We start from the raw sequence: 26,055 nt of genomic DNA, 5'->3' as shown, positions 1-26,055 counted from the left end.
TCAGTGACACACTGCTGTCCACAGAGAGAAGGATGATAGTCACGCTTTAATAAGTAACTGCCGGCCGCTGACGACTACAGTCAAACACAAACACAGAACCCACACACTGGATGGTATCCAGGCATCAAGAGGTATTTTAAAGTCACAATTTCCTTTTTTCTATGTGCTGTGGTCTCATATCTTGAATAGGTGAGGTGATAAATATCCTCGCATTAGTTCATGGACTAGTTCATCATGTAGTCATCATTACGAGAATAACTGATGGCATTAATGTGTTTTTAATGGTGGAGAAGTTAAATAGCATGTTCCCTCTGCACCGTTCGGTGAGTTAACATCGATGCCGCATGTTCACTTGTGTGTTGTATCTGTAGAAACGCGTGGTGTCTGGTTGGAAACATCATCCACATGATCCGGAGTATTGGACCATGTGGAAGTATCTAATGCAGGAAGGTGCAAAGAGTATCAATGAAACTACCTCAAAAATCATTCAAAAGAAAAATCAATGAGACCTTGATGCGATCATCAATATTTATATAAGCGTCGGGTATCAGATACACGTTGAGGGTTTCCATTGGTGCCACATCCTTCTTTAATTCTCTATCAAGGTGAACGTCCTGCACTTGTTCCCTTTGCTGTGATGACAAAGACAAAGTGTTTTTCCCGTATTGACTGAGTAAATAAGCGAACCGTCAGGGCTGTTAACGTCCAGCCGATGTGACTCACATGCGCTCTGTCTTTTTTCTTCCTTCCAGTTCGACTTGAGCGTCATAGAAAAAACACGAGATTCATCTCTGTACGTCAGTTCCAGTTTTTTGGCAGGTTCTCGAGGATCATGCGTCTGTGTGAAGCATTTGAGACTCCTGCAGCGAGTAGATCCTCCTCAGTGATGCCGCTGAGGGGAGGAGAATAGTATAGATGAACTTAAATAAGGAACCAGTCCTCATTTCATAAGAAAATTATACCACAGTTGCATGAGTTGCATTTCAACAGAGTTACATAAAGATGGTGTATGGCTTTTCTACAATATGTAGTAATATGACATTTTGGAACTACACACTTTACGTCAAACAGTCATAAACCTCATAAACCAGTTTTGTTATTCTTGGAATAAAAACTGGGAACTGTCTTTTATTTACGTGGTAAGTGCATGAGGAAGATGTCTGTGCATTAGTTTCTGTTCCTGTAGCTGCATCTACTGGTTCCAAGAAACAAAACGCTGCAGAGCCACAAAAGGAGCTGAACTATTCTCACCATGTGCCTGGTGTTACATTTGTTTATCAGATGCAGTACGTTACTCCCATCACCGCCGCATCACTTTACCTAAAGTAATCCAGATCATCCCAACCATTGAGGCTAAGTCCCAGGGTGTATTTCTGGAGGCCCAGAGCGCTCAGCAGCTCGCGTACAGTCTCTGGTGCACCTCGGAGGACACACGCCTGCAGAAGGACAAACAGGCAAACCTTCACTTCGTTAACCAACGAACCGCTTTGAAAGCTGCCTCTAAAACCTTAGTCCTACCTCCTTCATCCAGCCTCTGTCTCCATGCAGGGTCGGCCCGTTTCTATAGTTTTGTCTGTGGCTGGGTACTGATGGGCCTCTCTGCTCTGTGGGGAAGAAGTCAACTTCGCTGAGGGACTTGGCAATTTGCAAAGCAGTGAGGGAGTTGTCTCCCGTGCGTCCAGACGGCTGCACTGACGGAGTCACTATCCAGGGAACGGCGGCCTGCGAGAGTGCCAGGTGCTTGGAGGAGTAGGGCAAAGGCAGTGGTGTCTTGGCTGTGTGGACAGGAAGGGCCTTTTCTGTGAGATGATGTTGATCCCTTTTGGTTTTTTCCCTGATGATTGCGGAGTGATTCATATACAGGCTGGCCAGGTTATTCTCTGGCAGAATAGAGTCCTGAACAGCCTTTTTGGCCTGGGTTTTGTCTCTTGGCTGCGATGTCTGTTCCTGGTACTTCAGAAGGACATTTGTTGAGCGTGGAGGAACGGGAGAGGGGGTTTTAGCTGGGAAAAGCTGATAGGAGGAGTTTATTTGGGGAGTGTGAAGGTCATTAGTTGATGTGTACTGGGGCAGAAGGGCTGGGATTTCAATCTCTGTAAAGTCTGATCTACGGCAGGGTCTCCTGTCAAAGCCTGGGCGCCCCGAGATTTTTGGGAGCTGCAAGGCCTCGTTACCAGACCAGATCAGTTGAGGGTCCGTCCGCTGAGGGGGGGGCTCCTCTACCTTATGTGCCACAGATATGCCTTCAAAGATGAAGTAGGCAGGGTTAGTGTAGCTGCTCGGAGTTTGTTTGGAAGGTGCTGCAGAGGACCTGAAACACATGATCAAGCCTTAATTCGTAACCTGTTCGTTTGACAGTTTAAAAGGTGGATATGTTGACTGACTAAGTGGAGAGCCAGACTCTCCTCACCTGTTTATCGGGACACGTGAAGCTGCAGGAGGCACGTGTCCTCTCCCAGGACCGTTTTCGTCTTTGTCCAAACAGAACCACTCTGAAAATGCAAAATCGCATAAGATGAGCCCACCACGGTGCAGTAAGTGAAGCCTGTGTGCTTAGAGCAGGGCAAAGGCCACGCTGTTTCAGGTCCTGACCTTAATACTCGTCTTTCCTGTTTCAGTGTCTCAGGATCAGGGTCAGTCAGTCAGGAGCCAAGAGAGGAAGTAGATAGATACCAGCAAGAGCAAAGTCAAGCCAGGGATCGTTGAGGAACCAAAAAGAAGAAGCTGTGTCTCACAGAAAGTATAAGATGGCATTGAGAGTGGAGATGAAAATTAGTGGGAAGTGATAGTGCAAGCAAAGCAGCGATTAGGAAAGCATTACTTCCAGTCGACTCACCGTATATCTTCTCCCGTGTGGCTCGTTTCTCTTTGGGCACATGGATTCTGACCCGGCCTCTAATGGAGCCTATCTCTTCGCCTCTGTGACTCAAGAATGTCTCAAACTGCCCCGGAGCACCAGTGAGCGAGTGCAGAGCCACGCAGCATTCACCTGTTTAAATAAAGCAACATGTGCCACAGATTAAACACTGGGATGAGAATTCCCTACGTTTGCATGTACTGATTTATAGGTAATAGTTAATTAGACAAAAGAAATTTGCCCTGGGACCAACCGTATGACTCGAAGCCATCACATGACTTGACAGATAAAAGCAGATGCTGATCCCGCAGATACTCCATGTCAGACACGACTGGAAGAAGCTGTGACACAGAAACAAATCACACATTAGCAGTGTAATAGAACTTGTGAATGAAAGGAAAGTAGGACTGAGCCTCCAACCTTCGGCAGTTGTTTAAAGGACCATCCTAGTTTGAGAAATCCAGGAACATCACAGCTCTGAGAGTCATTCTCACTCGAACGTCGTGTCTCTGCAAAGAAATATATAAATTAATTTTTGGCACTATGTTGAAAAAATCTCATTTTTACGTGACATCATACCTTCAAGGCAAGAGGAGTGAAATTCAGTAATGAACTTTGCCTTGCTTGCTGTCTTCACAATAGCCTCCACGCCTTCCAGCTCTATCCAGGCTTTTTCCATGCTGGGATTTGTATCTGAGCGGGGCAAATGCGAAACAACACTAGGCACTTGATGAGCATCATACAGTATTTGACCTGCTTGTGTCCAAAGAGCCAAAACAATGACGGCACCTGTTTTTGAGCTGAGCTGTGATGTCACTCCCACTTGGAACGTGGCAAAAACAGGTGAGTGATCACTTGTGAAGATGTCGTCTGTGCAGCCTGGTGAGAGATAAATTAGTCAGTCAGTATAATAAACACACCGTTTATTATAAGAATGACAACGACTACTGTTTGTATCTGACTGTAGACAGACTGATTTGATAGCACTAAAGGGCCGATGAGCTGAGACAAAACACACAACAGCTCTACTACACGTGATTCGTGATATTCTGTTGATGTTACTAAGAAACAAGTGCTATAAAGGAAATGAGTGCTTTTGTGGAGCATAGACCAGGATGCCTTTGTTTGACGAGGCTTCAATAACCTACTGTATCGAGCCCTGTTTGCATTTCTCGCTAGCGCTCACCGTACGCGGTGCAGACAATGTGCGCTTCTGGGTAGGACTTCCACAGGATCCTGTCACACCAAGATGGAACATTGACTCGTACCTACAGAAACACGTGATTAAAAATGATGTTTTGTCTGCAGAGACGCTCACTGAGTGTGTGCAGAGGGGAGTGCATTGCAGCAATTCCTGGCATTAACTCTGGGGTCATTCTAACCCTCCTATTTTTAGTGGTTGTGGCAGCTGCACAAACGGAGAACGTGTACATATTCACACACCTTTTGAACAAGACTTTAACACGTAGACCCAGCAGAAATCTGTCAGCAACGTGTGTAGTATATGTGTATTTATTGCAGCATCACAGTCTAAACGCAAACCTAAAGCCAATAACAGTAACTTTAAAGAGTTTATGTGTGAGATGCAAAAACAGCCACTAAGAACCAACATTTAATCAAGTGATCTCCATCATGAAACCTGATCCTAGTACAGGTCACAATGCTAGCAGCTCTGTGAGGTTGTACGTGGAGCTCCACCACAACACCCTGGGGTGGTGCTGCTGCCAGTATGTGTCCTAATGAATTCTGGCAGCTACTCAAAATTTGTATTTTCTTTTGTGGGCATGCATCCTGTGTCCTATGCCTGGAAGAACACTGACGTACATGTCATCCTGTTTTTTTTTTTCTTGGGGTGACCTTGTGCAAGAAGAAATGACTCACGCCTGAGGTCTTGTACTTCTGCCATAGGTAGCAGTCTCTGGAGCCCCGTTCATACCGGTAGGTGGGTGGAAAGGTGATCTTCTCTTCCTCTTAATCACGAGAAAACACAGAAGAAAAGTCAGTAGTGCTTTTTAAGCAAAAGACGGCTAGTGAAAAATTACATGGCAGTTTTATTGTTACAACTGTTGTGATCAGCATAATTTAGCTTTGAAAAGTAAACGTGAGCCAGCTAAAACTCACTGAAGCTCAGAAAGGCTTTTCTCTTGTGTCTCTCTCTGGTTAGTTGGTCTGCACACATCAGCTCCTCAAATTCCCGTTTAGACACATGTTTCAGGATGTCCTGGAGTCAGCAGATAACAAAACGAAGCAAGTAGCGTCACTGTCTGGGATTTCTCAATGCACTTTTTTGCCATTCGTACTGTGCAAGTCTTCCAGGGTGCTGACACAGAACATAGAATTTAAAAAAAGCAGTAAATGTAAATGATTAGTTGACACCTGTACGTCTAGATCGAGTCTGTAGTTGAGATCTCCACACCAGAAGAGGTGAGTGAAGCGCAGGCTGATGTCAAAAACACTGAGTTTGTCTCCCAGAGAAAGTAATCTGAGAATGTCCACAAAGTTCTGGTTCCTCCTGAATACGAAGTACATTGACAGATAGAAATATAATACCAATACAGCACAAAACTGAACAGGGAGGGACTTTATATAAAGCAGGTATGAGCGCTACATACCTCAGGACTTTCTCACTTCCAGAAGTCAGATGGCAGTTAACAAACCCAAAAGATGTCCCGTTAAGGAATAATGAGATACCAACAGCCCCCTTGTTTCCTGAATCAATGAAAAAACACACAGGCTCAAGCCTTCACATTAATAAAGCCTGGTTTTCTTCTCAATCACATTTCTGACTGTGGGTTATATGTTCCATGCGTGTGTGTAGTACCCAGTGTGTTCCCCAAGCCAGTCTTCACGCTGGCTGTGTTCACATGGCTGATGCGACTCTCATGCTCCGGCTTCACAAACACAGCCAGCCTCATGTTCCAGAGGGACTGTACTGCCACCTACAGGACACGGCGCAGAGTTACAGTCACAGCGGAGCAGTGTTACCGATTTCTCAATAGGCTTCATCCGTTCCAGTGATAAACCAAACCCAGAACAGTGAAATTCCTCCAGCAACACAATGAACCTTATCAGTAAACCGCTATCTATTAACTCTTTTTATATCAACATGTGAGGTTGGATAATAAAAAAGTGTGGAGGGTGATTTACTTGTTTGAAGTCGATTTGAGTACAGCTGCGAAGGGTTGCTTTGATGTGTTCTGTCCACTCTTTCTCCCCCTGGGGGTTCTCCTGAGTGCCCAAAGCATAGATGTCGTGAGGGATCAATGCAACTGATTCATCAGGGGTGTGTCCCAGCCCACAGCAGGTCACCCATGACTGCAGGCTGCGAGGTGGAGGCGAGCTACCTGTGTCAACAAAGTGAACAGTGAATGATTCAAACAACAATAACCTTAATAACTTCGTCTTCTTTCAGCTTTATCGTGCGTACAGTTACCCATATTCCAGGTGCCAACGAACACAGAGACCACGTCGGGTTCTCGTAGGTGAGAGTGCCTGGTTTTCATCAGCTGCAGAAGTTGGCAGAAAGCGTCACGCTTCTGCAGAGGAGAACCTCAGTGAATTATGGGTAAAAAAAGAGCTACCAGTGTATTGTGTAGAAACCACGGCGCTGACCTACCCGCGCACTCTCAAATATTAACTCGCGTGGTGGGTTGTGGTGGCTGTCGACTATCATCTGCACCTTGGCCGGGCTGCTCTGAAACTTGACAATCTGAAGTACTGAAACACAAATGTCGATGAATGTTTGATAAAAGGAGCAACAATAACCGGTCCCAAAAAGTAAATCTCTTCTTACTTCTGTCGTGTGATATAGTCTCTATTCCAAGTAAACCAGCTTTCCTGTCAAAAAGCAGCGCTCCTGTGTCGACATCAACAGAAACAGTCTGTCGGCCATACCTCACTATCTTCACCTGAAGAATCAAAGACACCGACATGTTTTTTTGCCATGTGTAAATAGCAGGAGACGTTAATGAACGATTTCTGCTTTACCTGAAAGGAGTGGACCGGTATCTGTCTGACGAGGTTCTTTGCAGGCGTTATACTGACGGGTGTGGGCTCAGGAGGTGGTGGGTTGGGTTGCACTGCCAGATTGTGATTGGTGACTGCATCCTGTAGCGCTTTTAGAACCTTCATAAGATAAGATCATTGAATGATCATTGCATCTATGATGAGCCTGAACAGCAGAATTACAGCTTTTGTACATACCTTTCTTTCCAGTGAGGAGAGGAGACTGACCAACGCTGAAATCTTACACAACAAGGTGTCTATATCCATGTCGGGACCCTTGATGCAAAATGACACAGACCGTTTAGTTTACGTGAATGCTGCCTCATAGCTTTATCATGGACAGCACCACATAAACAGTTTGTACTGTACCTGTGACTTGGTGTGTGGTAAAGAGCAGCTGGGATGGTCAAAGACCTTAGCCAGGGTTTCCAGACTTGATAGAGTTAGATCAATCTCACTGTAGAGCAAGTAAGTACACAAGCTATGTGAGTATTCATTAAAAATAGTGATACATACACAGACTGAAAGCTTCAGTACATTATCCGGCACTTTGACTGTATCTAGTTTGTGATTTTTTACTCCGAGGACAATGAAGCTAACCTGTTTAGGCCTTGGCAGGCAGTGCTCAGAGTGCGCTTCAGGAAGCAAAGGTTTGTTGCCCCCTTATGCACATTCTCAATGTCAAGAGGCAGTTCACTGAAGAGGTAGTCATTGAGCAGAGCGATCACCTCACCTGCCGTACTGTACAGGACAAAAGGCAGATTTCAGACTTTAATATTTCACGAATGATTTCAGCTGCTGCTGCTTTAAGTCTGACTCAGCGCAGACCCTTTGTGAAAATTGAGGATCAGGGGGACATATTGACAAGTGGCTTTCACTCAGGCTAGATAATCGTACTTGGATGTGTTCAGCTCCTGCAGCTTATCCAGGAATAGCACATGAGGGGCGGGCTTCGCTGGTGTTCCCATAACAGACACGGTGGTGAGAGGCGCTGAAGGTGGAGGTGGCTTCTCATCGTCTGTGAATACATGAAACATATAATTAGCAATGAATAATGAGCAATTCATGAGATATTATACATGCACAGATGCATTTAAGATGTTTGAGACTGACCTGAGCTCTCGTCTCCAGTGTCCGTGTCACGGGGAACGGGAAAGAGCAGAGGAGTGACCAGGCCTTTGTGGGGATGCTGGTACCCCAGGACCAAGTCCTCCAGTGTCCTGAAACAGTTCACCTGCACCCCCTGCGATGTCTGGGAGGAACAAGGTAACAAAAGCCTGTGGGTTTATGTTCCATGTGAATCACTTGACTGTTACGCTAAACTCACATGTAAACTAATGTACTGTAGATGATAGGAGACAGTTATGCACCACCGCTGCAGGAAGTGGGTTTAAATTCACATGCATCCGTTTAAACCTACTATGAATTCATACTTTAGAATGTAACTTTAAAATTCTTAAAGAATGCATTCTCACGGGAAGCCTTCACCCGCAACCCCCTCCTTTCAAATCTTTCTTGGTAGAATAAAGCAGAAGTATTTGTCGTATTTGCATAACAGAAAAAGGCGCATACAGATCATTTGCCTTGATAAAATGCATCCCTGGGGAGATTTAAGCAGCCACGCTGTGCACAGCAGAGACAAGCCGACACCACAGACGGAGCTTGGTGACTACAGCAGCATCTGGCGGCCATGTTTCACTGTGGCCGTTCAATCCAAGCTAATCCTAAACCCTAACGCACCTGGAAAAAAGGAGGAAGAGTGCTGCTGAGCATTTGTTCACACAAGTTCTTTTACAGTAGGTTGTGGTGGAGCATGGACACAGCACCTGTCAGTCCGTTATGCAGGAAGCTGTGAAGCCCTGTTTCCTCGCATCTACAGACCAGAAGCGGTATCAAACAGCCAGGTTGTTGTGGTGGTTCGACGTCAGCTCACTGTGCTACCACTCAGACACACCACTTTTACACAGTACACATTAGACCACAATACTGAGCAAGCCCTTTTCCTGCGCCCTCTTTTTTAGTATTTTCTGTTTTCACTTGCGGTCAAGTTTTTTGGCTCGAGCTGTGTCTTTTGCCAGAAACACCTCAAAAGAAACTTTTATACCACAGGGATCTCTTGAAAAGCAATTAGAAAGAATTCAGAAATGAAAAAGAGAACGTAAGAGACAAAACGTGTCCTAAAATATCTCCTAGGCCCTCTTGGAAAAACAGGTCGGCAAGCATGCAACTTGTGAGTTAGTGAAGCAAATCCAGTGAGGAGAAGAAAAAAAAGGTACTGGAGATTTATACTGATGGCAGTGGAAAAACAACTAAAATAGCAACAGAGTTAAAGGTTTTCATTTGAAAGCACGGGGTGTTTCCAAGTCAAAGGCTTTAAAAGTGGATGCCAGTCAATTGTTATTTAGGACACAATTTGATTTTAATATGCAGACACAAGCAAAAACAAAAGCCCCAGCTGATTTGTGGTTCAAGGCCCGAGTGTTTATATCTCCCCCCTCTCTTGCTTTCTCTCATCCACTGCGTGTGTGTCTATGTGCGATTGTGTGGCTGTAAACCAGCGTCTGTTTTTATCATCTGGTAATTAGGCCGGTTTTAAGTTGAGTAGCCCCCTGCTCAGATTATCAAAAACAGACACACATCATCACTGGCTTCAACTCTGCCACATCTAACAAACTCATTATGTTCAATACACGCACCCCCACACGCATAACAAATAAGTACACCCAATGGTCAGTGACCTAGTACGTGGGCTGCACAGGAATCCTTGAGACATAAAAACAATTTCTCTTCTGTACTGTGAGCTAATGCTACAAGCATGTGGCCACATGGCAGAGATGCCATTGAAACAACAACGCTGTTATTGTTTAACTGGAGCATTTATAAAGCGGCAACACAAAACGCGTCCCTGTTCTTACAACAGGCAAAACCAAACCATTGTTTGATCTCTGTGGCTCTGTGTGACCGATCGTGTTCATTTGTGTGTGTACTGAGGCGGTGGACTCTTACCTGAACAGCTAGAAGGCCGTCCGAGTCAGGAAGGATGCGGTAGGTGTGAACGTGACGCTGGAATCTTTGATAACGAGGAGAAGCTCCGTTAATGATGCCACTGAAAACACTGAAGCACACTTAAAAACGTTCACGAGAGATTATACGCTTAATCTATATTTAAATAAAACCAGATGTTCAGCTGTAGTAACACACTGTAACACTCCTAACAAGGCGCTGGTTGTTTCATACAGAGCTAATGACGTGGCTCGTTTCATTTGACGTAAGAGACGAACTTAGATCACCATCTGCACCCATCACATCAGAGGGATCTGCTTCTGCCAGTTATGATGAATGACACTTTTTAATAAGTCATACGTTGTAAATTACACTAGTAAAGGGGGACTGTGACAGAAGTATGACTAACTGTCCATCAAAAGTGCCAAGAAATATAGGACACTAAGAGAAGGAATACTGAGAGGAGAACGAGGGGAAAGAGGGAGTGTGTGAGTGGCCGGGCTCAGTTTTCAAGAATGTATCTGGCTGGGACTGATCAGCAGTCAGCGTAGTGCGGTTGCTGGAGCTCCCACCCTCTTTCTGGGGCCCCAGGGAAGTAAGAGGGGTAAAAGGGGGCTGAACAGGGAGACCTGAGCCAGGGTTTGAATGGCTGAGATGGACTGTGGTCAGACAGGACGCTAAGACTAGTCTGGGGTCTGTGGAGCAGCTCGCTCGCTGCCTGATAGCGAATGATGAGTGATGGATATGAGAGAGGAAGTGAAGCTGCTGAATCAGAAGAGGTCGTTGAGCTACGAGTAGTTTCCAATCCTACGTGCCCAAACTCAACAGGCTTCTATATATCAGATCTGCTTTCTATGTCTTTCCTCATCATGCAGCTGTAAGACACTGTGAGTCATTCAAAAAATATTTTCAAGAAGGCAGAAAAGTAGAAAAGTAGACAAAGTGACATGAAATACATTTTATCACATCACTTTGTCTAAGTATAGCTAACAAATACTATACTTCCACAGGTGATCATGTTGACAACAGCATAAACTAGGTCAGAGTATCCTTCCTAGAGCCTTAGCTTATCAGGACGTGCTTTTTGGAGGTGTGTACTCACAGCAGGCACAACGCATAGGCTCCTGGCACAGATTCACTGTCTCTCACTAGATAGCTGCCATCCCTCCCCGCCCGCGCCAGCAAGTCCTCCGCGTGCACACGGCTGATGTCACGATGGTACCATGCCGCCGTTGCCATGGCAATCAATGCTGAGGGATATGTTTATGAAAATAATCCACATGAGGCGATGACTGGCACGGCCACCGGGGTAACGGACGTGCTCAGGTGGCAGATCGCTGGCGCTCGAGGCGCTGGTGCCAAAAACGCAGTTTGGGGTCGACTTTAATACTTAGAACCGTCCCATGATTGTTTTCTTCATCATCAAAGTGTCAAATGCTCAAGCCAATAAATCCTTCGGTTTGACTTAGTACTTCCTGGTGCCCGGATTGTTCCTTGTGGGTCACACATCCTGTTGCATGGTAGGAAGAAAAGAGAAACATCCAGCGGAGGTAGGGCTGGTCCACTCTTCAACAAAAGTCCATGTCCAAAAATGCCGCGTCAGAGCCCTGCTTTAGTTTGTGGTTCTACACCCAGGTCAGCGTGCTCGACTCCAACAAACACAGTCCATCAGGGCAGTGAAAGGGAAGACGAGAGAGAGGAGGACGTGCAGTAGAGGGAAAAACAGCAAGAGCTTCTGCAGAGTGCGTGTAGAACAGGCAGCAATGACAGTGTGTGTAGCTTAGCTCCACCACAAACGCACACCCTCCTCTGGGTCCACAACAAAACCCACACAACAGGAAAAGAAGAACTAAGAATGGCAAAACAAACAAATCGAGCCGCGGTGCGACGCGCACACGCCGCACAGAGCGAAATGGAGCAGATGGAAGTCAGTCAGCACTAAAAGCAGACAGGCACGCATCACAAACCAGACTAATTCAAATGATTTCTCAGCTCTGTTGCCATATATGGCAATAGGAACAGCCCCCAGGAAGATCAGCTGATAATTGCAGTTGTCTCTGCTTCTCCCGAGCCCAGACTCCATTCAGAGTCGCGCACGAGCCGCGTCGGCGCTCTCGCTGCCGTGTGTCCTGTCAGAAAAGTCCCATCTGCACTGGCGCGGTCTCCAGCGCTTTTCCAGGGTGCTGTCAGAGCGGAGGGAGGGGGCGCAGAGGCAGAGGACAACCCCATTAGAGCGCAGGGCAGACAGAGGAAGTGACTCCACATTCCAGATGGCCGACGGAGCCAGGAGAATTCTTGCAAGGGGCTCAACTTCACCACGAGTGTGTGAAGCGGCAGGCTGCTTCCTTTTCCTCTCCTCCCATCTAGTCGATTCTTCCCCCGTGAGCCGCTGCCGCCTCTCTTCTCGGCAGTCTCGCTGCCTCCATGTGTTTATGATCATCCGTAACTGCCTTATTTTTGCCCTGCGAGAAGCAGCAGCCATTATTCAGCCCTCCCCATCCATTAGCTGGAGCATGCAACTCTGTGGGAAGCTGCTTGGGCCCATACTTGCTGTTCTGGGTCTAACGACTCAGCAGGAATGTGCCGACCGACAACCGCAACTCATAAAACAAATAGATGCAATTCCATCCCCAGCTGATGACGTATCTGCCTAACCCTCAATTTGTAATCAGTTTAACTTCCTCTTTAGAGCACATCATTTAAAGATTAGCAGACTCATGCACAGTGAGGGTCTTAAGGGATTGTGTTGACTGGTTATTATCACTAAAAAAAGTACAGCTGACTCTAATGGAAATGTCAGAATCAAAATACTTTGACATAAACAAAAGCGATGGTGGTCTACCATGTAGGAGGTAAACAAGGTGAGCTTTTTGTGTTATTCCATCAGATAATACATAGTTTGTATAATAGTTTAAGAACATACAGGCTTCAGTTGTCATCTAGTTCAAGGTGCTGTTCACCTTCAGCCTTATAAACCGAATGGAGTCATAAAGAAGACAATACTGAGAAGGTCACCTGTGTGTTCGTGTACTGGAAAGGGGAAGCAAATGGTTCAAACCAGTGTGAGACCATAGAGCCTCTTTTAAGGAGGAGGTCTAAGGCGTAATCCATCTCTAATTTACCATGCAGTAGTTTCATTCATCATGACGCATGTTAAGTGAGATGGAACGACCGAGTAACAACTGAACTGAAGTCACAACTGAAGAGACCTTTCAGGTGGAGATCCTTCAAGAAAGCAAATCCAGTTGCCACTGAACAGTTTACTTTACCATAGAAAGTTTGACCTGTTGGTCTATGAGTCAATCATCCATTCAATTCTGAAACCCATTCTCTACAAACTTAAAGATTTTTTAGAAGCAAATTTTAAACAAACTAACCATAAACAAAACAGTTCAGTGGCTAATTCTACTTGTGAAGCCGCGCTTTTGAACAGATGCCACTCACTAGATAAACCACATTCTAAATTGGACTGTGGTGAGTAAATGCCCTGCTTGTGGTAAACCGTGTGCTTGCATTCAGATTAGGAAGTGATGCCAGTGCATCAGTTGAAGTAGGAGCTGTACTGGCTACAACTACATACTGTAGACATCTTAGAACATCCTTTAAAAAGAGTTTACACTTTACTCTTAGATGTTGAACCAGTCAGTGCTGCCTGTCAAGTCAGATTAAGAGTCTTTTAAGAGACTTTCTATTAAGAGATCTAAGATACTCTATATCTAACAAAAACATCTAAGATCTAGATCTAACAAAAACATGTTCTATTCAGCTCCAAACTATCGAGTGCAGCTACAGTAAAGTGCACAGAACCACATCAAGTATTAACATACAGCTCAAAATAAATAGCATTAAAAAAAGAAACCAGCATAACAAACTGTACCTGATGATAATTATGTCTTAGAACCAAACATACCTTGAGCATAAAACTGGCCTCATTCAAATCATTTAAAAAAGGTTTAAAGCGTTCAGACCTTCGCCGTGTTTCGGTTTTTGTCTACCCAGATGTGTTGTTTGGTTAGTGAAGCATAAAATGCTGTATCGGATATCTGTGAATGCCAAAAATAAAGCGCACAGAACAAAGAAGCGTGAGAGAGTTACAGTAGAGAGGTGCTCGAAAACTATTGAAACTGTTCCTGAGCACCACTAACAGGGGCCCTAATCATCTGGCCTCAGACATGGTGACCTCAACTCTGACATTGTGTCACCAGTAATAATATTACTATGAAAGGTTTTAATACTTTTAATAGTCAACATCTGTCTATTTTGATTAAAGTTGGAAACAGTAGCTGTGACTGAAACATCTCTGTGGCTCAACCTTTAAAGCAGCCTTTTGCTTTTTTCATTTTTACTCTCACAATGAAGAATAGCATAGCAATAGGAGGAGCTTTAATGAGCTAAACATCTCCGCTCTGTATTTGGCAGTGTGTGATGTACAGCAGCACTGTCCTGGCTGAGCAGCTTTTAAAGCCACATGATAGTTGAACGGAGGCCAAGGAGTACATCCATCAGTCTAATTCATCGTCCGTGACTGCCAAGGTGTGGCAATCCACTCATAAAGCTCACCTCGTCCCATCCTATTATGAATCAATCAATTAAAGCAGCAGAGGAGATTCTTCACCAACCCCCCAGATGGATTCCTGCTATAGCTATGAATCAGTCAGTCATCGTCTTAAGGGTACATCCAGCCAAAAAAGCTATTGGGTAGAAATCTAAAAGGTTGAGTCCAAACCGAACATACCACATATTGCATCACGCATTTGTAAGATTTAACAATAAAAAAACTATGGACGCAGGACGTTAAGCAAAGTGTGGAGTATACAAAAAACAGTTGACCAGCACATTTGGATCAACTTTATCACACAAACACGTGTCTCTGATCGTTTCCTCTTCATTTGTAATGTTTACGCCACTCTAATCCAGGATGAGGTTCTAATAAATCTGTCATTAACACAGCCTTCTTTCAGATGCTGCCCATGTTCTAGGCAGGTGGTGGGCAGCGAGTGGCACATACTGAGCGCACACACTGCAGAGGACAGAACTGAGGACAGCAGAGAGGACTCCTTTTCACGGCAGGGTAAGTTAGCCGTTTGTCTGGCTACAAATAATCTAGGATAGCGACAATACCTAGTGATATTACAGTTACTGCACAGAAAACTTATTACCGCTTTCTGTGCAGACTTATCCATTGCAGGTTTAAAGAAAAGTTCTTTTATACTGTAGCACTTCAGTGTTACTGATGAGACACATCATGATTTAATGTTAATAAAGTGGCAAATCATGGACTATAAGTATTATAAGTATTGAAAGGAGTAAAAATGAAGTCTGCTCTGCCCATTTGAGAAAGTATTTCTAAATTCTATAATGAACTGAAATTGAAACAAATCTACTTAATTTTATTGTTATAAATTTTGATCTTTTTTTCTGATTACTTTCTTTAATTGCAGACAGTAACTTCAGACTTCAACATGACAAAGTGAGTATAAGGGATGTCAATTTATATATTCAGCAACTATTTTAATGTGGTAGCAGGTTTAAATGAGAAGTTAAAATCAATCACTACAAAAACTACACAACTATAATTTAATTAATCTCTAATGCTGAGATATATCCAGATTAGACAGGTGCTCATCCAACCTATAAGGACTAATCCATCAGCGCAGTGAGAACAGGCAGCAGAGGGAGGTACAGTAGGGTTAGCCTGTACAAAATCATGGCATCATTCAGAATGTGAAACCCTTAATTATAGTAGTAAGCCATAAAATATTGTAGGAGTGTACATTTGAACTTGATCCTTAACATGTGTTTTCCCAACAAATGTAATGAGGCTAAAGATGGTTAGGATGGTAATTCAGTCTACTGTGTGTCTTGGTTCAGGGTATTTAGGAAGACCAGTGGCAATGGACATGTAAGTGACTTCTACAATACACTAGTAGTCATTACAGGGTCCCCATTGGGCACAGGCTGGACTATAATTTGTATGTAGCTCTTCCAACACCCAGAAATAGCTTCTTGCTCTTGTAACCTTTGCAGAGTTATAACTCTGTTCTGCTGCTCTGCCATCTCTCAGATTACCCTGTTCTTGGCGAAGAGAAACTTTGTGGACTACGTGGATTCAGTTGAAGTAGTTGGTGAGTGGTACAATGTGTGTTACCTAAAACTGTACATTTGTCTGTAAAGTCTAATTCTCTTGGTTTACCTCTCACTCGCAGATGGTGTGATAAAAGTAGAACCTTCTGGTCTAAATGGAAGAAAAGGTACTCTTATCTACTTATATACTTTTTCTTTTTGTATTTCTTATATTTCCCGAACCCCAGCGATGTCCTTTTTTCACCACAGTATTTGTCCACCTTGCTTGTACTTTCCACTATGGGAGCGACAATGTCATTGGTGTGGCCTTGAGGAAAAACATCTGGATAGAGTCCATACAGGTGTATCCATCTACAGGCGAAAACAAAACTAAATCACCAACGCTAGAATCTCTACTGAGGAAAGCTGGAGAGCATGGTTGTCCCTTTTCCTTCCAGGTAAAAAAGCATCATCCCAGTCCTTACATAAAACATCAAATTACCACTCATTATCTAAACCTGTATTCTTGTGTCTTATTCATACTCCATAAAGATGCCGACAAACCTTCCATGCTCAGTCGCCTTACAGCCTGGGCCAAACAGCAACAGCCAGGTACCACTCGTCTTACACACTTACACACGACGTTAAGTTATGCTTTCACTTATTTGGCTTTGTTCCTTTCTAGGCTTACGGTGTAGAGTTTGAGGTTAAAGGCTACATTGCCACTGCAGCTGTCAGTGCAAATGAAGTCATTGACAAGAAGTATGAACAGTCACAGTCAAACCTCTCTAATGCTTAATCCTGGCATTCTCATGCTAAACTGTTAAAGAGCAAGTGGCATACGTGGCTCTGTAAATATTGACGAGTCTTTACTGGTCCTAGGGATACTTGCCATCTGATGATTCGTAAAATACAGTTTGCACCAGCTGACAACAAACCTGGATTTAAAGTTTGTGTGTGCAAGCGGTTGATGACTGACAAAACACTCCACTTGGACGCCTCCCTTGAAAGAGAGGTACGCTCAAATCTACACCCTGCAAAATGAATAGTAAAAGACATGACTAAAGCTAAAATATTCCAAAAAAAATCACATTCATTTTTAGATTTATTATCATGGAGATCCAGTCACTGTCAACATAAAAGTCAACAATGAAACCACAAAGGTTGTGAAGAAAATCAAAGTCTCGAGTGAGTAGTAAGAACAGCTTGACTAAGACTTGAGTGCATCAAAGTTCAAACTTTCTCAGAAGGAGAAACAAATGAGTGAGGATTGAAAGGTATGTGTTTATTTAATAGTTATCTGTTGCTTCATTATTTATTGTTTCTTCTTAGTTGAACAGCTGACAAATGTGGTTCTCTACTCATCTGACACTTACATCAAGACTGTCTGCTCTGAGGAGTCTGTGTAAGACTTACATTGTATTCAATCACTTCACATATACAAATCATATAATGTATACTTTATGATAAACCAAATATCTGCAATTTAAATGTTTATGGTTGCATTTACTACACAGAGAGACTATAAATGTCAACTCTACATTTGAAAAGTCCTTCCAAATAACCCCTTTGCTGTCCAACAACAAAGATAAATGGGGTCTTGCCATGGATGGATGTCTGAAAGATGAAAAAACCCACCTAGCATCCACAACCCTGTGAGTCAGACTAGTCTCATTTTATTAATAAGCACTAATAACATTCAGTCATTTGCTCGATTATTTGCTTATTGCAGTTTAGACCAAATGATCAAAGTCTGAAAGCTAAAATATTGTTACCTCCTACCAGAAATCAAAGAGACAATGAGATGCAGGGAATCTTTGTCTCCTATCAAGTCAAAGTCAGTCTAGTGCTGTCCGGGGGAGGGTAAGTGATATAACCTTGATTAATTAAGACTTTTTCCAGACTAAGTGTTGATTTTATTGTTTCGCTCTCATCAAAGCCTACTGGGTGGTCTGAAAGGAAGGTAAATGTTTCTAAAAACTAAACAATTTATTATTACATATAGTCTTGGAGTCAAACTAATTTTTATCTTAAGGGATGTCACTGTGGAGCTTCCTTTGACTTTGATGTCCCCAGTGCCTGCAGGTAACCACAGATTTACATAAAACAACACCTATACAATTTAAATCTGAGTGTCTATGAATTTACATATATCTGCATATGGTTGTGATGACAGTGACATAAAACTTATTTTTAAATGGGCATTGTGTCCTTTATATATGTCTTTAAGTAAAACGTAATGAAGCTTGATAACTACCTTGTGATGATCTCTTGTTCCTCAAAGGTGATTCCATGGAGTTGTGAGAAGACAAGACGAGCGAAATTACCTGACAGAGACCACAAACATAGTCATAACCTGTCATCCTTTTGTAGACACACATAATAGTGCAGGAAGATAAAAGATTTATATGAGTGTTATATTTATAGTGGAAATACACGTGTGACGTAAGACTACATTCTGTAAAGTAAATGTTCGTACATGAAGTAGAACTCTGGTAAGGCATGAATACAAACTGTATTCCTCATTTTTGCTGGGAAATAAAACTATATAATTATGTTTATATTTAGTGCATCTATATAAACAGGCATGGGAGACAGCTGTCAGCTGTTGTTGTTGTTGTTGTTAAATTAATGTTTTTTTAGCTATAGTGAGAAACATGAGGCTTTGACTTACTGCTGAGGAGTTCCTTCTCTCGTCACTCGCCCCTGGGTCGCGCTGTTTCCCTTCTGTGGGTTTCGGACAATAACTCTGGCGAGAGCAGGGCTGAGTGAACTACTTGTTCTCCTCCGGTCTAGACATCGCATCATTAGCCGAGCCAGCTAGCTAGCTGTTTATTTTTTGACAAAATGTCAACCACGACCGGCGGCGGAGAGTTTGGCAACCCTCTGCGAAAGTTCAAGCTCGTCTTTCTGGGCGAACAGAGTGGTAAGTTGGAGACGATGCCGTTAAATCGGGTGTTTACTTGGTCAGATGTATGTATGTTGAAGTACTGGCTAGGATTTGCTAACTAGCTGGCATAGCTAGCGTTCTGTTGACTAGCAGTTATCTACTGGGCTCAAGCGTCTGGTAACAACAAATAGCGGCGTAATAACATTTTGCCGTGAAGACGTTGTTTTTTATAAAGCGAGTCGACGAAGAAGTGACAAAAAATACATTTCGCCTCACTCGTGATGATGTCATTGCATAGCTAGCGGTGGCTAAAACGCTAAGCTAAGCTAAAACATCTACAAAAATAATCCTAATAGGAGACTTTATACGTTAAAAATATATATTTTTGCAATGGAGTCTATAAGTCTCGGTTGTTTCATTAAAGTTACCGGCATGGACCAGGTCATGTTTGTGATGCATCAGAGTCATCTTACCATCGTAGTATTAACTGTAGTTGGCTAACTAGTAGCTAGCAGCTAGCGCTAGCTGTACTCGTCGTTAAATCTGGCCAGCAATGGCGTTTTTCTTACGCGGTTTAACCTCCACTGTCGTTGCAAAAGGGTACTAATTTTGACTTCCAAATATAAACTTCACGTTATTTGAAGCAAGTTCGTAATTTGTAGCTAAATACTGCGGCTTCGCCTGCTAGCGTTAGCTAAGTTCATTCAGAGCCACGTCGGCCTTTCCCGGACTACATAACGTCGGTATTTAGGCACATGCGTGTAAAATTTACACGTAATTGTCTTTTTACGGATTATTTGCGTAATTTGACAGCAACTGTGTCTCAACGGGTGTCACTTTATCCCACCGTGGGAAAACAGGCCTCTTCGTTCTCTGTTGGCTCCACCCTTTACTGCCAGCTCAGCGTGTGGGTTCAGCAGCACACCGAGCATCAGGGATAATACCACTCTAGTCACTGTGTGATGTGATGACTCATTCACTTTGTTTCGTATCATGTTAAAGTTAGAACTGATAGGAATGGATGATTGCTGATTATATTGCACCGTTGGCCTCCCAGACGTTGTTTAACGAGGATTTTCTTTTCTTCTGTTCTTCAAACAGTTGGGAAGACCTCACTCATCACCAGGTTTATGTATGACAGCTTTGACAACACTTACCAGGTAGTAAAGCAGTTTGTTTTAATTGTTACATCCTAATACATTTGAAATATTACATTTCCCAAAAGTATTTGGTTCATAAAACAGAAGTTACTAGAGTAATTATAGTTTTTAATTATTAGTGGCTTTTCCACATCGTCCAGTTCCACATCCCAACAGCATGGCAAAAATGAAGATCTAAATGCACCAGTCATAGTGGTAGTGAATTAACCTAAAATGCTGTGGAACCTCTCAGATATCGGTGTATAGAATTTGTTGTAATAAAAAAATATATAATAATATTTTGTTTAGGCATTGTATAATATTACAATCCCTTGTCAGTGTTGCTATGTTTATATTTTTATTTTTCAGGCAACAATTGGCATTGACTTTTTGTCAAAAACCATGTACTTAGAAGATCGAACGGTAAGCCCTGTTTTTTTTGCCGTATTTTTCATTATTCCAATAAAACAAGTAGAAAAGCTCCATCAGCCTTTTGTGTAGTTGCCACCATGTATTTCCCTTTTACCATTTCACATTGTGTTTTTACATTACCCTAGAATTTTCATTTATTTTGTTAACGACACCATGTTTTTAGATCCCACCATTATTTCAAATTTTTGTTTTCCTTCCATCCCGTGGCTGGGTCATGAAATCCTCCCCCTTCCTGTTCCCACGTTGATTTCTGGCTGGCCACAGATTCGGCTGCAACTCTGGGATACAGCAGGACAGGAACGTTTCCGCAGCCTCATCCCCAGTTACATCCGCGACTCTGCCGCTGCTGTGGTGGTTTATGATATAGCCAGTAGGTATCATGGCCTTGCCTCACCTCCATGTCCTTTGCTTAGTATTTGCAAAGGCATAAACGAACATTTACAAGCCTGGTAACCCCCCCAACCATAACCGGCATGGTGAGGCACCATAATATAAAATCAGATCTCCAGGGTAGTGCGTGGGAGTGAGTGCTGCAACATGTGAGGTTGGTGGAAGGAATAACAGAAAATGTCTGCAGATGTTATCACATAAACAGATATTTTCTTTAAAAAATATCAGTGATACAACAGATGCTGGGCATCTGCTGCACTTGATAGACTCCCCGTTCCTCTCTGCTGCTTAGCTTGCGCTTTTTTCATGCAGTGTCTTGTTCTGCCTTTCCCTTCTTTATCTCTACATACCTCTCCTGTTCTCTTTACCACTCTAATCCTCAGGTCCGGCTTCAGCTTTGGGACACTGCTGGACAAGAACGTTTTCGTAGCCTAATTCCCAGCTACATCCGTGACTCTACCATTGCTGTGGTTGTTTATGACATCACCAGTGAGTCAGGGCGGAACTCTAGCCTTTCTATAGGGGTCAAGAGAAAGTTAAAGACAGAAATGCATAGTTGCTACTTTATGTATTTTGCTAACCTAAAAAGATCTCTTTAAGCATGTCTTCCTTCTTTTTTTAATTTTCTGTGGGTACTTTTGCTTCTAACATAACTGTTCTACTGCTCTTCCTTTTTCATAGAGTAATAGCAGCTTTTGCACAACATAATTCAAGTTAATATACCAAATGTTTTAGTGTTTCCAATGGTTACCATGGACTTTAATGTCTGTTTTTTTTATCCACAGATCTTAATTCCTTTCAGCAAACCTCAAAGTGGATTGACGATGTTAGAACGGAGAGAGGAAGTGATGTCATAATCATGCTTGTTGGGAACAAAACAGACTTGGCAGATAAAAGGTATACGGTTGTGTAAGATGTGAGATTGGTTATTGTTTTATTCCATTAACATGAACTGATAAATATGCTGTAATTTCATTATTCTACTAAAATTGGAACGTGAGTAGTATTAAACACTATAGCGTGTATATATGTACAGTATATAAAATCTGCCAAAGCCTGGAATCCCATATTTCTTCCCCACAGTGCATCTCATCCAATCTTGACTTTTATCATCCCTTAATATTTTTCTTTTTTTTTTTTTTAGTACTTTTAATTATATATATATTTTTCTTTTTTATGGTTTGAACGTCTCTGTTTTGCTCGTGTTTTCTTAATTTTGCCTTTTTGTTTCTTTTTTCCTGGTCCGTTATCTCCATGTCATTTTGATTTATTTATTTATCTTTGTGTTTCCCTCAACACCACACTGCACACCACTCCCTCCTTTTCCCTCCCCGGGACCATGGCAGGCAAGTTTCTGTTGAGGCGGCAGAGAGGAAAGCTCGTGAGCTCAATGTGATGTACATAGAGACCAGTGCCAAGGCTGGCTATAACGTCAAACAGGTTGGTGTCTAGCAGCTAACAATAGGTGTAGTACTGACGCTTCCAGCACAGGTCATAATGTCTTATAGGTCAGGGGGCACAGCTGTGACAACACCTTTATGCATATATTGGTCAGAGTGTGGATGCCGGATGAATGAATGAACTCAAGTCGGTTTCCTCCTGCGTCATCTTTACTCAGCACAGCAGCTTTCTCTCCCTCTGTCTACTCCCGTCTGTCTGTTAACTCTAAACTAACCACTCTCTCTTTCAAAGACAAGAATCCGTGTTGAGCTCGCTTGGTTTCTCTCTCCTTTTGGCCTGTCCTCTTTGCAATGTCTCTTCCCATGTCTGTCTGTTGGTCAATCTCCCCCACCTTCTGCTTTTACCTGAGCAGACAGATCACCACGGAGGAGGGCGAGCAGAGAGCTAAGGAACTGAATGTCATGTTCATTGAAACCAGCGCAAAGACTGGCTACAATGTCAAACAGGTAGAGATTCTGCTCTCTGGGTAGTTGAGCTTTGTCTGCCCTCAAAGTCTAACCCTAACTCCTTCCATCTCCTTTTCCCCTCTTGTAACTTATTGTGACATCTTAGCAGGTTTCTCAACCACTTGTTTCATTTACATGAACATTTGCAGTTTTCAAAACCTTTTTGTAAACATAGTCAGTTTGCTGTGAATTGGAGGCTAGTGCAGCTAGCTTCATCTTTTTGTATGATTGCTTTAACCTCTTCTTGTGTTTGCCTGTTGTTCAGGAAAAGATAATACTTTGAAGACCACAATTATATATTGATTGCTTTTTGTAACTACTTGTATAGCCTTATAACAATAAGGCTGGGTGATATGACAATTTATTTTTTACACTTCTTTACCAATACATCAACGCCTGTAATGTCTCTAGCTGCATTTGCCAAGTGTGGGTTTCTGACTGGTACAAAAAATGTAATGCTATTTACTACAAAAACATTTTAGTCATATAATTTGCAATTATTTGACAACATTTTACTTGATATCTGATTGTTGCGAGACTGTTTTAAAATGTGTCTGACTGTTGCTCTTGCTTTGTCTTCTAGCTGTTTCGCCGTGTTGCTGCTGCATTGCCAGGGATGGACAGCACACCAGAGAAAAGCAAAGAGGACAGTATCCTTTATAAAGCTGCTGTCAACAGAACACTACCGGCAGTTATTCTTATTCCAAGGCTCCATTAATTTAGTTGCACAATTTACCGTGACCTCGTAGCTAAGCAGAAAATGGAGAATGTTCAGCATTAATGTTAACGCAGCGTAAAAAACTGAAGTGAAATTTGCCAATTCATCAGTGATGTTGCTTAACCAAGTGCACTCAGTGATCGACATCAAACTGGAGAAACAGCCAGAGATGACTGTCACCGAGAGCAGCTGCTCATGCTAGTACACCTCACCCCCCGCCCAGCCTGTCTGCTCCCCACCAACAGCTTGTCTCTCAGTGGCCACTCTCTCCACCCCTGGCACTCTGCCACTGGGATGGAGGACCTGTTTTGATTTGTTCATTCCCTCTTTTCAACTCAGTGACTTTTCAGAGTAACCGTGTGGATGTGCATTACTGTATTGAAACTGATTATCTGGGAAAAAATGGTTTAAAAGTAAAAATTTAAAACAAGGAATAATTTAACTGATATGTTCAGATTTTCATCCAGTTGCATGGCATTATATAAGATTGCAGACTGACATAGCTAACCGCTCTTGAGTTATTGCACAATTTGGAAAGTTAGTGCTGTTACTCGTCATTGTTGTAAAGTAAACCTGCTTGGGATTATTTAAATGACTTTGTAAGGTTGAGTTTTCAGCCTGTTGTATTTTGATTTTTATTTTTAAATGAAGAGTTTGCCTAAAACTAATGTATCTTGCGGATAATGAATTATCTCATAACTTTATCTTATTTTGAGTAGAAACAGGATCTTGCCTGTCAACTTACATCATTGTTTACTATTCTATTAGCACATTAAGCTCAGATGAAGCCTGGTCATTCAGGAGGGTCAACAGAACCATTAATTGCACCACACATCTGTAAGTTTTAACTGCCAAAAACAACAATGTGTTAGGCCACATTGACAGAGTTAGACCACATTTAAGACAGTGATGTAAAAGGGATGCGTAACAAAGGATGATCTCCATATTCATCAAATAGAAACCTTCATTAGAATAGCTACTAAACTAAATATGTCTGCATTCTAACTATAGCAGCTTTCTTTCCATTGTTGTTCTTAGCTGCACGCATACTAACACGTCTGAGGACTCTTCAGTTACTAGATAACCCTAATGTATCATATAAAAGAGCCAGTGTTTAGTTTTTCCACTCTGATGGACAGTTGTCCCTTTGGTCGCAGCAACGTACCCACACACCCACCATCGCAATGATAATTTGTGTTGTGTTGATTACACTATTGCAAGAACATGCAGCATGCCCACCATGCAGGATTTATATGGATAAGAACACAGATGCCTTGCTTGTTTGTTCACCAACGTTGTGCACTGAATCAAGCCACAATATTGTAAAATACAAAAGAAGCCTGCTGACTGGTTCATGGCTTCACTAGTTGTTTTGTAGAGCTGGTAGATAAGAGTTTGGCCTCAGATACAGCTGACGCTTACTAACACCCTTGCTGTAAAAAGTGCAGAAACGTTAGTTGCAGTATCCTTTTGCTGTATTGCTATTGCCTGTGTAGAACCGTTGGTTTTATGTGTATATTTATTTGGAAACGTGGACACAGACACTTGACCAAAAGTTCAGATGCTGACACATATGGTGAGAGTTTTATTTATTGTTTGTGTGTCTGCTGGGACATCGTCTAAAAGGTGGATGTTAAGGCCTGGTTACAGATTTTACCCGTCACACCTCAAGAAATGTTTTGCTGCAGTGTGTGTAGTCAGTAGCCTGGTTTACAGTCACAGATAAAGACTCGCACGCAGTGTAACACAAACCAACTAACTAGCCACAGCACAACAGAAGACACTTTGCTGTAGCTTGTTTAGAAATGTCGACGTTTCAAAATGGACTCAAAGGTTTTAAGTATGTGATTACATTGAACAACAATTTTAACATGAGCAGCTCTTCTATTACTTGTCACTGACTAAATACTCAGCTTTGTGCTATTCTGAATTGTGTCCATTTGAAGTATGCTGTCTACTCGTGTTTAGCAACGTTTGTGTGAATAATGTACTATTACTATCTGATGTATAAAAAGGAGAGTTAATGAAACACAAGTGTAGGTCTATCACATGGAATAAAATAAAGATATTTCACCAACATGATAATAGCTGTGTTCCCTTTATTCAAGAAGTATAACTCTTGGAAAAATGTATTGCATTCTAAATAATCTGTGTTAATTCATATTCATAGTTCTGTCATTTAAAAAATAAATCAGATTTTTATGTTCTCTTAAGGCAGTTTTTAATCACAGCATCTGATCTAAAGGTGGAATGAATCACTGAACGATGCATCACAGGCACGAAATGTTACAGCTTGAGGGTGTGGCTAATCAAATATGAGGTTGCATTTTGTTTGCTTAATCTGCAACTCTGTACATTTTGGTCCTTAAAAGCCTGTATTTAAAAGTGGAATGCAACAGCTGGACTTTCAGCATTTGTCCACTGCTACATATACAGTACAGTGTGCGCACATTAACATTTGAAGGTCTGTGTTTAGGTTACTGTAGTTTCAGCTGTGGATCTTAATCTGTGCATGTGTAAAGGTATGTTGGCAATGATATGATGGTTTTAACCATGTTAGAGGTGAGGACGTGTTGTGAAAAATCCTGTTTGTGTTGATTTTCTTTCTAAAGTGGAAAACAAGTTTATAAAAAGGTGAAATGAGTAACATG

At 42.4% G+C, this 26,055-nt stretch overlaps 4 protein-coding genes across 9 annotated transcripts in view; 3 read left to right on the top strand and 1 right to left on the bottom strand.

The window, feature by feature from the left end:
- The window catches only part of gdpd2 (glycerophosphodiester phosphodiesterase domain containing 2), a 77,066-nt gene that overhangs the window by 35,210 nt on the left and 15,801 nt on the right, over positions 1–26,055 (top strand). The window lies entirely within an intron of this gene.
- inppl1b (inositol polyphosphate phosphatase-like 1b) lies at positions 28–19,869 on the bottom strand. Of its 3 annotated transcripts, XM_029164447.3 has the most exons (29): positions 19,292–19,869; positions 18,603–18,677; positions 18,186–18,255; positions 9,869–9,932; positions 7,976–8,114; positions 7,760–7,880; positions 7,463–7,603; positions 7,232–7,319; positions 7,061–7,138; positions 6,845–6,982; positions 6,651–6,765; positions 6,474–6,574; positions 6,291–6,393; positions 6,005–6,201; positions 5,679–5,796; positions 5,470–5,566; positions 5,234–5,369; positions 4,979–5,078; positions 4,739–4,827; positions 4,044–4,125; positions 3,647–3,736; positions 3,437–3,550; positions 3,278–3,366; positions 3,111–3,198; positions 2,837–2,989; positions 2,411–2,492; positions 1,519–2,311; positions 1,321–1,436; positions 28–892 (listed from the first exon to the last, which is right to left on the bottom strand). In XM_029164447.3, the coding sequence occupies exons 6-29, from the start codon at positions 7,828–7,830 to the stop codon at positions 799–801; spliced, it is 3,273 nt and encodes a 1,090-aa protein (XP_029020280.1). In that variant the 5' UTR covers positions 7,831–7,880; positions 7,976–8,114; positions 9,869–9,932; positions 18,186–18,255; positions 18,603–18,677; positions 19,292–19,869; the 3' UTR covers positions 28–798. The 3 variants fall into 3 exon arrangements, with proteins under 3 accessions (XP_029020280.1, XP_040928610.1, XP_029020279.1); XM_041072676.2 differs by lacking the exon at positions 19,292–19,869 and having other exon boundaries at positions 18,603–18,740; XM_029164446.3 differs by lacking the exons at positions 18,186–18,255; positions 18,603–18,677; positions 19,292–19,869 and adding an exon at positions 10,968–12,423.
- Positions 9,764–18,489, top strand: arr3b (arrestin 3b, retinal (X-arrestin)). The gene is made up of 17 exons (XM_029164464.2): positions 9,764–9,907; positions 14,816–14,936; positions 15,307–15,335; positions 15,737–15,767; positions 15,930–15,990; positions 16,072–16,116; positions 16,199–16,386; positions 16,481–16,540; positions 16,614–16,690; positions 16,811–16,943; positions 17,032–17,116; positions 17,261–17,333; positions 17,446–17,583; positions 17,714–17,791; positions 17,868–17,891; positions 17,964–18,013; positions 18,213–18,489. The coding sequence occupies exons 3-17, from the start codon at positions 15,328–15,330 to the stop codon at positions 18,230–18,232; spliced, it is 1,071 nt and encodes a 356-aa protein (XP_029020297.1). The 5' UTR covers positions 9,764–9,907; positions 14,816–14,936; positions 15,307–15,327; the 3' UTR covers positions 18,233–18,489.
- rab41 (RAB41, member RAS oncogene family) lies at positions 18,713–25,489 on the top strand. 4 transcript variants are annotated; one of them, XR_003787179.3, is made up of 9 exons: positions 18,713–18,854; positions 19,920–19,978; positions 20,327–20,380; positions 21,163–21,268; positions 21,565–21,676; positions 22,126–22,219; positions 22,593–22,686; positions 23,270–23,336; positions 23,542–23,614. XR_003787179.3 is itself a non-coding variant. In XM_029164469.3 (8 exons), exons 1-8 carry the CDS (start codon positions 18,776–18,778, stop codon positions 23,604–23,606), a joined length of 636 nt encoding a protein of 211 aa, XP_029020302.1. In that variant the 5' UTR covers positions 18,713–18,775; the 3' UTR covers positions 23,607–25,489. The 4 variants fall into 4 exon arrangements, 3 of the variants coding, with proteins under 3 accessions (XP_029020302.1, XP_029020304.1, XP_029020305.1); XM_029164469.3 differs by lacking the exon at positions 22,126–22,219 and having other exon boundaries at positions 23,542–25,489; XM_029164471.3 differs by lacking the exon at positions 22,593–22,686 and having other exon boundaries at positions 23,542–25,489.

The sequence above is a fragment of the Betta splendens genome, chromosome 10 (genome assembly GCF_900634795.4).
Source record: "Betta splendens chromosome 10, fBetSpl5.4, whole genome shotgun sequence".
NCBI classification, from domain to species: domain Eukaryota; kingdom Metazoa; phylum Chordata; class Actinopteri; order Anabantiformes; family Osphronemidae; genus Betta; species Betta splendens.
This window is presented reverse-complemented; position numbering and strand designations above follow the sequence as displayed.